Below are 12,054 nucleotides of genomic sequence, written 5' to 3' on the forward strand. Positions count from 1 at the left end.
CAGGTCACCAGTCCATTGCAGGATGGTCCTACTAAAAAAAAAAAAAAATAAATAAAAAAAATTAAAAAAAAAAGGGCTGTCATATGTGGTACACTGTATATACTTTATATATCCCATGCAGCTTTTTCTTCCTTTAGCAGATTCTTCTTCTTTAACTATTTGAGCTTATATAAAAAGTTAATTTCTCCACAGTGAGATCAGTAAAGTCAATCAATGAATCAAGTGTTGAACTGTTTTGATTGGGAAAATATTTGCCAGGGATTGCTGATATAAAGTGTAAAGCCATGTTGAATAGCTTCTTGTTATAACTAGAAATTTCCGGTCTGATTAAACATCTTACAGATTAAAGGAAAATCTTCTTCTTTTAATATTACCCCTTCCTATCTAAATACCCTTCTTTTTGTTTCTATACGACAGGTTCTCATTAGTTTGTATAAAAGATTCTCACTCAATGGATAATTGTTTCTTACTATATTGTATAAATGGTAAAGCTTTTCAACAGTTTATATTGACTGTAGCATGATAGCATTTTACTAGCAGGGTTTTCAGTATAGTATGTGGGAGAGTGTGATTTCATATGTGTAAAGGAAGCTGATTCTGATTAATGTCCAACATGGCATCCCATACCATGATGCCCCCAACATGTTCAGGTCTAGAGCATTGATTCCCAAAGCTGGGGTGAGAACCCAATTTGGGGTACTGGATCAACCAGTAATAGGATCTCGAGACTTACTACAAAAATTGAACTAAACAAAAGTAAATATGTATGTTAAAAATACAAAAAAAAACATTGCTTAAAAAAACAAAAAAACAAATTAATTGTTGTTGCTGATTCTGTTTGTAACATTACTCTTGCGATTAACTGATTTTGTAAAAATGTTTGTTCACTCAATTGATAATTTGGGTCAGTGTATTTAATTGTTGCTAATTTGTTTAAAAAGCATTATTTGTCAATTTTATACCTACTTTAAAGCCAATTGAGGCCTCTAGACCTGCAAAATTAATCAAGTTCTGAAACATCTAGTTTGCTTTGTTGTTCCTTTATTATAGAAACAGAACATAACATCTATCAAAATATACTGCCATGCATAACTAATTTTCGTACTCTTTGTTACTTTTTCGGGGAAAGTAACTAGCAACTATGAATAACTTCTTTTTAAAGTAACTTTCCTAACACTTCATATCATGTCTATGGGAGAAGCAATGAAGCAGAGGAACACCCCAAGATAGAATTGTGAAAAACTGCAAAAACAATTTATGCCAAAAGGGATAGGATACAATTAGCACTCTGAAAATAATATGAACCTGTTCCCTGAAGCGAGAGCGAGAACCGTGGAAGTATTCAGATTTAGCTGCCATGCTGACAGCATTACTGATGCTATTGATACCAATACTATTATCTGGCCTTTAGTTACAGTAAAGTGACAGAAAAGTGCATCTAGAGTAAGCAACGCGCATGATACATGTCATTGGTTCAAGTTTTGTTAATGTTGATAAATAATGCGCCACAATCTTAATGTCTGCTAAGAACACCTGCTAAAAACATCTTAAGGCTCAAAAGGGACTATATAAACATTATTAAGAGGAATGCTTGCTGTATATTGATTTATTTGAAGATAGGATTATGCTTGTTTTATTTTTGCCTAATCCACTTTAACGTACCTATAGATTACCTCTGTTGTGGCGACTTTAGTGGCCAGTTAGTGAGGTTGAGTTATTTTTTAGGAGTCAAAGTAAATGAGGTTGAATACAGAGTGCAGATTTCTAATTCATATTTGAAAAAATTCATAAAAGCATAATATCAAAATAATTTGGCTTATCCAATCACATTACTGAATTGAAATGTGATAACAAAAAAGTATCCGAGGGATGATTTTGCATGAAACTGTTATGAGAATAAGAGTAGTAGTACAAAATACAAGATTGTTCATACGGTATATCATGTTTTCCACTAACAAGTTAATGTTTATTTATAAAGTTGTGAGCTTGTGCCTTTTTCTTTTGGATATTTTGTTTTGTAATTCAAACTTCATAAAAAAACATATTCCCCCAATTTCACCTAATTTTAGGTCACCAGAGCATCAAAACAAATTTATGGAAATAGGGGGGTCTGTTTGCACATCTTCGGTCTGTATGTTTTACAGAAAGTAAAAACAAAAAACATCTTTCTTTATTCTGGTATCTAGTAACCAGAAATAATATTAAATTCAATGTTAATACAATTGAGGATACAGATTAAAATAGTGTTAGTTTTTTTTTCATTGTGAAGTAATAACTATATTGTTATTTCTTTTTCTCTTAAAGAACTATCCTGTTCAAAAATAATTCAGCTCAAGGGTTAAGGCTGAACAGCAAGTTCAGCTTAATTCAAAGGGAGGTCAAGGTAATTGCCATCCCCTGCAGCCACCGTGCTTTATCACCTGCCAATTAAGCAGAGCCAAGATCTAACATGAAACAAAGTTATTGATTATTTGAAAACAAGCGTCAATAACAAGTTTTGTCAGACATGTAAGTTCAGTAAGATTAAAGGTGCTGTAGCACCGACATAGCCTCAGAACCTCCTTTCAGAGCTCTGCGGCTCTTTATCCGCTTTCAATTCCCCCACATCGACCATTTCGCATTACCACCAGTAAACAAAGGCAGCGCAGGCAGTAAATGACAAGATTTGTTGTGTTTGCCTTTGATATGAGTGATAATATTTAGAGAAGGAACCAGTGAACTAGGTGTGCGTGTCTGGGAAAATGATGTGTTTGAGGAGAGATTTAAGTTTTAATTGCATTTTCCAGTCTGACTGCAGGATGGGTCTTGGTCATGAACAGAAGATCTGCATCAGCGAAGGCAAAAAAAAAAAAAGACCAGGACTGAAAAGTTTTCCAACTGTCACTCTTGGGTAGATAGTAACTGTATAATGCTTGCTATCACCATGAACGTATCCAAAAACAATTACAGTGGCTTTCAAAAGTTACCTGAAATTAAAGGTTGAATTTTATCATGCTAATGTGAAAATAAGGGTACTTAACTGTAAGGATTTTGTTGCATCGTTGACTGATAATTTGATTGAGGGTTATGTACAACGTATCTGAGCATTAGTTCCCTAAATAAGGGGTCCTTCCATCACTGATGAACTTCATGCTATTTTTAATCTCTTTCCCCTCATTTAGCTTTTATATATTCAACAAAATATTTACATGATTAACATTAAACTTTACAATGAAATGCATAAACATGCAGCATCCTTTGGTTTTATCACATTTATTTAATCTTATTATGACCTGCTTTTAATTAGGGTTAGTTTTTACACCTCACCTTCAACTATAACAAGCTGTCAGCATTTGTAATGTTTGCATTGAAAGCCAAATTAGAAACTGTGGTGTTGTGATGCGGATTTGACTGTTCTGTTGGTGGTTAAAAAAAAATCAAAATGGTATCTAAACATCAGGAGATTGTGTGTAAGTAGTCGTTCTAACATTCATATTTTTATCCCTGGGTGTAAAATTTGGGTGAATATGCATTTTTACAACAGTCTCAAGTAACCTGCCAAAACAAGAGCCTGGTTCTAACGCCATACCACATTAGGATTTAATATGTGATGCTTACTTTGATGCCCTTCTAAAATAAAATTATGTTAAAAAATTTCTGCCTAGTGGTGCATCAGGATTTGAACTTGGATTAACCCTTGGAGGGGAGGGGATGGGATGTGAGCCATGCTTGCCTTCCCTTTTCAAACGTCCCTTTGTGTGGAAACAGATGTGCACACTGACAGCGTGTGTTTACTCTGTACACACTGAATACATTAGGAACCACCAACAAGTTGCAGTGGAAAAACAGTGCATTTTAATGAAGATCCATCTGTGCAAAAATGACTAAAATAACTTGCTGTGCTTTGCACTGAATATAAATCATAATGCTGCAGGTTTTGCTTAATTTTAAAGTTTTAGAGAAACAATGACTGAATACAATTTGTAAAAAAAACAAAAAAACAACTAAACATCTTTAGGTGGCAATAGGTTTTGCAATAATCATACTTGCTATTCAGTGAGAATGAGTGCTGACCTGTGACTGACCTTCCTCGTCTCATCCACCTCCACACACAAACTCCGTAGATAAAAGGACATCTTGATATATTTTTTGTATTGGATAAAGTTCAGGACATTCTCCTGCCTCATCGATGTGCCTGTTAAGCTATTGCAGAGTGATGTGCAAGCAGAATAATATAATTTGCAATTTTTTAGGTGCAATGCTTTTACATTTAACATAGTTTATTTATTCTTGGGACAGGAAGAACCAGTTCTTTGGGTGTCTTAATACTGATTCAAGTGATTTAAGTATTTGCCAACACAGTCACCAATACCTGCCACACTACAAGTACTACAAGTACAAAAATATAATAATAATAATATTATAATATAATAATGATTAGGGATAAATAACACAATCTCTTTCTCATTTGCCACTATTTCTTTATCTGTTCCTCGGTAAAGGATACATCTTTAATCATTTTAAGATAAGAAAGAAATAGTGTTTAATTGTTCATATGGTTTAATATTAATAAAACAGCAGTAGCAGCAAACTCTTGAAATAATTTACAGACATGGTGCTTAGCAATCATTCACAAAGCTTTTCTATTAAAAAGAGTTAATGCTTCTGATAAAATTGTCCAGGTCTGAAAATGAGGAATCTTTTGTGATGTTGCCATGTTTCAGCTGATGTGATTTACCATGATGCTCCCCATCATGCACAACCAATATAGCAGTCCATGCTTCGTTCTCCATCACCAGCATTCATCCACTAACTTTAGTATAAATATATATGCACTTTTGCAGCATAATTTAAATTGATGTTGCAAAGCTCTTGGAAGTTTTCTGATTTTGTATGTTAATGGTGCTTGATTCACTGCACATTGGGAAAACCTCTAACAGTTAATCTGTGGTTAAGCCAATAGCAATCGATGGTATTATATATTGGCTGTCTTATCAAGATGGATCTACTGTGAGTACTGTGGCTCTAGCATCTCACAATGGTGTACGACACACATCCTTGGTATTTTAAAGAAAGCAATTCTTAACTGTGGCTAATGGTGTCAACTGACGCCTATCTCTTTAAATGATTAAAATGTTCTTTTTTTCATTGGATGCAACATAAGAACTTACTGTGTTCAAGAATGTTGCTCCTTTCATTGCTTGGTACGGATCGGTCAAATATGCTGCTATCAGAACCAGATGCACTTAGTTAAAACAGGGCATATATGATCTTTAATTTTTATATATTGTAGCTTATGTGAAGAAATTATATTTTCTCATGCAGCTCTTTAGGTTGATGTTTGTAGCTTTTGATGAATGTCTGCTCTCTTAGAATAATAAGATAATACACAACTGGCTTTGATCTAAAAAGAAAAAAAAAATAATATAAACATCCTCTAAAATCGATCCATAAATCATCTCACCTGTCACAGTTTTTTTTTTTTTTTTGCCTGGTCAAAAATCGGAGAAGGTTTAAATGTCTTCTGTCTTTAAATTTCTCCCTCAAAAGGTTTAAATCCATGTCTTTCTTAAAGTTCACATTTCTCTCTACCTGTAGGTTTGTCGCTGATAGCATGACATGTTGAAAACAACAAAAAAATTGGTGACATTTGTGGGAAAACAAACTTTATGGGGCATGCTTTGTAAAATGACCTGAGGAAATATAAACGATAGACTATAATGGATGTGTGGGGCCTAAAACGACCTATTTCCTCCTTTGAAAAAAAAAAAGTTAACATTAGTGTTGGACATCACTGTCCTGTTTGTGTGCTGGCAAAGAGGATCACAGGCAGTGTGTCAAGCAGTCAATATTGACTCAGCTGTTGTGTCGACTGTGTGCGACACGCCTCTGCGACTGAGCAGCATGCATCCTGCCATGCCGTTGCTTCTTTGTCTGTTTGAGGCCACAACGGGCACCTTCTGATCCCGCATTAGTATTGCAGCCATAGGAAGGGTGAAATGGAGGTTCCGGTAATGGCGTAGAAAAGTATGCAGGAGATTTGTCTCAACAATGATGGAGCGCATATACAGCGCATTCCTCCAGCCAAAGCTTTGGAATCACACAGAGAGAGCAAACATCGAGGAAGAAAGCAGAAGGAGACAGAGCTGAGGCAGAACAGTCGGGCAGTTTGGACATGGGGAGAGTGGTGGTTCTACTTACATTTGCAGCCATTTTCCCACAAATAGCCGGGTAGACACTCCTGACACTTGGGGCCCGTAGTGCCCTCCTTACATATACAATATCCTGTGCCATTACAGCGATCACTGACTGAGCCAGAAGGATTACAATTACACTCTGAAAAAACAAGACACACACACACACACAGGCTGGAGAACAGGTCGGTGCTTTGACTTCCCGGCACACGTCTAGGCTTCTCACAGCTTCTCGAGTTCTGTTAGAGGTTTTCGTATTAGAATATCAAAGAAAAGTATGTTTATTCCATTGAATCAATTCAAAAAGTCTCAAAGATAGATTCCTTATACACAGTGGAATACGTATTGCATAGCTCAAGTATGTATTTCTATTCATTTGATGATTCTGGCTCACAGTTAAGGAAAAATATTCTGTTACTCAGAAAATTGTAACACAAGATAAGACCAAAAACATGAATAAATACAGGATATTGTGAAGTGGTCATCTTATGACCTACAAATTCATTGGTTGTCCAGCAAAGATTCAATGAAGTCATGATTGGTAATTCTAGATAAAGCTAGTTGTCCCAAAACTGAATATAAGGTAAAGCTACATAACAAATAATGTAGGGGTACAAAGTCATTTTGTGTACAGAGGGCTAAAAAAGTACTCAGTCAGCCACTGATTTTGCAAGTTATCTAACTTAGATAATCATTAGTGCACTTCAACGATGAGAGACAAAATGAGAAAAAAATCCAGGAAATAATGTAGGTTTTTTTTAAAAATTTGTTTTGTTTTTGGTCCATTCCTCCATAGAAATCAACTCTTTTCCATGGGGTTAAGGTCTGGCGACTGGCTAGGCTACTCCATGACCTTAAATGCTTTTCACAGAGCCACCCAAGTGTGTTTGAGCCAGAGACGTGTTTGAAGACCCATCCACCTACGATTTATCTTCACTGCTCTCATTGATGGAAGGAGGCTTCGGCTTAAAATCTCATGATACATTGTCCCAGTTTTTTATTCCCTTTACACAGATCAGTCACCCAGTATCCTTTGCAGCCCAAAAGCATGATATTTCCACTCCCATGCTTCACAGTGTTTATTGTGCTCTTGTTATGCAAATAGTGTATTCTTTCTCTGAACACAAAACGTTGAGTTTGTGCCAAAAGTTACATTTTCTTTTAATCCGACCCCATGAATTTCTCCTAATCCTCTTCTCTGTCCATGTGCAAACTTCAACTGGACCTGGACATGTACTGGCTTCAGCAGCAGGGGGGAAACACCTGACAATGGTCCCAATTGGTCCAAACTCTTTGTAGGTCATTCGGCAGGTCCATCAATATACTGTAGTTGTGTAATTTATGCACATCATTCTCATGATCATTTTGACCTAACAAGATGAGATCTCACATGGGAACCCAGGTTGAGGGAGATTATCAATGACTTGTATGTTTTCACTTTTATTCCAATTGCTCCCACAAGTAATTTATTCACATGGGGGTGGGGGGTTGAAGGGATAGTGGGAAGGAATAAACTATATGCTGCATTGTAGATTTTTGAGAGCTGAAACCTGAGTCCGCCCCCGCTGTTTAAGGTTGTTTTTTTCTTTAACAGCTTTCTTTACACCCCTTTCACCCACCCCCATGCAGGGGTCAAAACATCTCGCCTCCTTTCGGAGGCATAGACCAGTATCTGATATTGCAAGTTAACAAAGAGCCCCAAATAATTCCTCATTTCTAAGGGGTGGATCCATTCTTCTGTTTCAATTTGCATGTTTTCTAAGCTAAAACAAGCTTTTGGGCTACTGTATAACGCTTCGAACTTATCGGTAATTCTGACATTTTGAATTGAAAAAGCTTCCTGGAAGGGAAATGTCTTCAAACTTGGAAACAAAGTCCAGTGGGATGTTTTTTTTAACCTGGATGAAATGAGATGAGGATCTTCACCAGCATGTATAGAAAATGTGTTTGCTAATACTAATTTTTGGACTTCATTACCTGCGAGCATGAATCATCAAAATAACCGAAAAAAACAGCATATCCCTTTACATATATTGAATATATTTGGTTTAGGATTTTTTTTTCCCATTTAATTTCCATGATATTCTAATTTACTGAAACCAACCTGTCTCTTTAACTGTTAACAAAGTCTAACTAAATTTCAAAAATATACAAATGCATCCATTTCAACGGTAATGACGATGGAGAAAATGAGCAAAGAATGAAGTTGATTCTAGTTGCATGAACACTTTATACATATATCATATTCTTAATTAATATTTTAAAACTATTCAGTATATGAGAACCTAGTATGCAGTGAACTTGAATGGAAAGCAAAATCAGTAGACCTGATTTCAAATGGACTTAGAAATCCTAAATGAGCAATGTTCTTAAAAATCAAATTATTCATACAGAGATATAGATGGACAGATAGAAGATGGATGGTGGTGTGAAAAGAGAAGAAGATCAAAGTTGAGATAACTTTACATTGAAATGGGCATTTTCATAATTTATTCTTTATTTCTAATTAATTAGAAACTGCCTCTAAACACGTACCTCTCTCCATTCTGACATTAGCAGAGAAGAAGGGTCTTATCAATAGCTTTCGAAGAGAACACATAACCTGTTATGTCTCTGGTGACCTATGCTTAATTGACCTTTCCGCAGGAACTATAACACTGCAAAGTGACACCTATTTTGACAATCCCAGACTATAACATTGCAGCGAATATGACTGCGTTTCACCTGGCTTCCCCTGACTGACATCCTGGGGTCAGGCAAGAGGAGAGAGGTGACGGCATGTGACAAACTGGGGAGGTCAGAGAGGGAGTCAGGGTGATGGCAAGCTCGGCACACAGTAACGCCTCTGTGACTCTTAATGCCAAGTGACGGGTTTCAGCTGCTCCTCCTGAGGCCATTTCATGTATATGACATATGCACTAGCCTGGCATTTTTGACTGCCTGTGTGACTTCGCTGGAAAAATTTCTCTCAGAACTCATGTTACCTGTCAGACTTCCCCCTCAGGACGTACAAATGCACCTGACACTCAGAGCTGTGAATTCACACTATATATACCAGGGAAATATTTCAGTTGAGAACCAAGCTATTACCTTGGGAGTTACATGAGTTGTAGTAGACAGAGCAAAAATAGATGTTTATTAAGGAGTTTGCATATGAGTCATGATGAAAATAGAAATACTAGGTGATGATGGCCTTATTTATGTTGTGTACTAAAAACATGGGCCTTGTATAGCCAACAGGTGAAGTTCAGAAAAAGCTTGCTTCCCCTCTTTTTAACCAGCTTTTTCATACTGTACAGTAGCAGCCATTCAAAATAGCCCTTCCCAGTCAAACAGCAGCCGGATGGCAGGATACTGCCCTGTGACTCCAGCAAAATCCACTCCAACTTCCAGCCACTGGCCTTCTCTTGGCCTTGCATTTTTTTTTTACTCGAACTCCACCCTATCACTAAATTGCAGGATCTGACCAGGAGATGACGCATCTTAATGTCCACAAATCATAACAGAAAGAACATTTTAGTACAAAGATTGGTGTTTAAAAAGGAATTGTAGGGGACCAGCTAAGGGCCCATCAAGGAATGTGGGGAAATTTTAAATGGCTACTACTGTATATACGTGCATCTGCTACTATGGTGAAGCAGAAATCTAAGAGAAATTTAGTATTCATTCTAACACTTGACATATTATGTTGTTTTCAAAAGTTAATATGTCAAATATTTGTTATGTCTTTATTAATTTTTATTAAAAAAATACTTAGAAACTGATCTAGAGTTCAGAATTTTTTTTATTATTCCCCCTTTTGTATCTTAGGATAGAATCTATGCTAAAGATTCCATGAACTTGAATCCAAATGCTCAGGTATCTTAGCTGTTTAACCATGTTGTTGTTAACGCTAAAAATCAACAAGTGCATTGGAAGTTAAAAAAGTTTAAGGAAACAATTGACATATATTAAACAGATCATATTTATACCTATTGTCATCATACTTTAAAAAAAGAGTTTTTGATATTGCTCTGGACATACTTTACCTACAAATATCAATGCTTTACAGTAAATTGCTCCCTAATTTTTTTCCCCATGCCCTCTGGTTTCACACTAACTTCTAAACATTAACTGCAGCTAACCAGCAATCACCACAGAGTTTGCAACATAAGAAAAAAAAGAAAATGTTAACCGGAAACTTTACAACATTACAACTTTTCAAGAGAATATCGCTCTTTACCATGTTTGTGCACCGTAGAATCTAAAAGCACTTTAGCATTTTTATTATTATTGCAATTCAATAGTGCCAAAAACGAAGGGAGAAAAAGGAGATAGGGGGACAACTGTGGGACATGAGGACAGGACAATGTACTTGGGAGACAAACTGGTGTAGAATGGAATGACGTTACCTCTTCTGAGAAGTAAAAGTCAGTATAGTGAGGTGAAGAGGTGTGAAAGCATAGCGGCAGTGAAGAGGGCCAGGTGTAAGACTAACCTATGCAAACATTTTTATCGTCCAGTTCTGCTGAGGCATTGCGGAAGTAGCCCTGCTGGCACAGATGGCAGTGTTGGCCCCTAGTGTTGTGCTTGCAGCTCACGCAAATGACTTTATTTAGCACCTCGATGTAGCTACATCGTTTGGAGTGGCCGAAGCATTCGCAGTCTTGCAAGAAGAGAGGAAGTATGGAGGGAAGAGACGGGTAAAAGAGGGTTGAGATGTTCGTGCTGCGAGCGCTACAGCAGAAGGGTTAGCAGAAGTCTGAGCGAGGCGCCATGGCATGCGAGGTGAAAATGCTGATGCTGCATGTTGGAGGAGATGTTGGTAGATTATGGTCAGTCTGGCAAAGGTACAGCCAGAGTTACAGACACACACTCACAAAGAAACAGCATTGTTAGTAGGATTTCAGAGGTCACATTACAGTACTTCAAGCACATCACAGCACAAAGCGACAAAGATGGTACAGATACATGATTACCACTGGACACCACAAAGCAAAGACAGGTCAAACCATGAATGAAATGGATCTTTCACTACTTGGTAAAAATAGTAACTTTTGTTAATCCTTGATTTGACTCATAAAAATTATGGTGGCTCCTGACAAAGATGTTCATATGTTGTTCCATCCAGGCCCAAGTCAAGTCTCAACTCTTTTAGAGGCAAAGTCAAAGTTCAAGACTTTCACATTAGAATAAAGTCTCTAGTCACTAAAAACTCAAATAAGAAAAAAATCCATCTAATTTACCAAATGTATCAGGTTATAAATACAGATCATTCATTTATTAATTAATTATTTTTTTCTTTAAACCTTCAATAAGTGCAATATAAAGACTATCACATAATTGGAAAGTCATTTTTTTTAAGTTTAAACAAAGTATTTGTTAAATGACAAAATCAAGAGCTTGGTATAATTTAGGAAGTAACTGAGAGAGAATCTTAATTTTCAGGAAAACCTTTCACTGACTTCATAAAAATGTTAACTTAGCAAAGAGTGAAAGACGTCACTGAGAAATATTAAGTTTATTTAATAATAAAGAAAAAACAATATTTTTTTCTCTGATAAATAAATCAGGACGGCCATTATCTTAATGCCACAACAAGCACGAACATATTGATGGAGAGACTATCACCTTATTTCTGTTGATGGGTGATTGATAGGCTGTTGCTGAGCTGCAATTTTCTGAATCAGGGGTGTTAAACCAGAGAAACATCTAAAACATGCAGAGCACCAGCCCTTAAGGACTTACTATGGACAGCCCTGATTTAAAGCCAACAGTCCCTGAAAGCTCCTGGTCGAAGAGAAATAAATAAAAGCCACCCTTTAAACCAACAATAAACAGTTTTCCATCAGAGCTGTCGCTTGTTAACTTTGTGTTTGCTCAATCATAGCTATTATTAAAA

At 36.5% G+C, this 12,054-nt stretch overlaps 1 protein-coding gene across 9 annotated transcripts in view; it reads right to left on the reverse strand.

Moving 5' to 3' along the window:
• Window positions 1-12,054, reverse strand: part of ntng1a (netrin g1a) — a 176,798-nt gene that overhangs the window by 10,560 nt on the left and 154,184 nt on the right. For 3 of the 9 annotated variants that reach the window (XM_038304283.1, XM_038304292.1, XM_038304284.1), the window contains 2 exons: window positions 10,651-10,818; window positions 6,181-6,315 (listed from right to left, as the gene is read on the reverse strand). The exons of 3 other annotated variants lie outside the window; for them this stretch is intronic. In XM_038304283.1, the coding sequence (XP_038160211.1) occupies window positions 6,181-6,315; window positions 10,651-10,818 (303 nt within the window). The remainder of the gene's footprint in view (window positions 1-6,180; window positions 6,316-10,650; window positions 10,819-12,054) is intronic. 3 more of the 9 variants (XM_038304287.1, XM_038304285.1, XM_038304286.1) reach the window with 2 other exon arrangements.

The sequence above is a fragment of the Cyprinodon tularosa genome, unplaced genomic scaffold, assembly GCF_016077235.1.
Source record: "Cyprinodon tularosa strain WSP-4 unplaced genomic scaffold, ASM1607723v1 ctg53, whole genome shotgun sequence".
NCBI classification, from domain to species: Eukaryota; Metazoa; Chordata; class Actinopteri; order Cyprinodontiformes; family Cyprinodontidae; genus Cyprinodon; species Cyprinodon tularosa.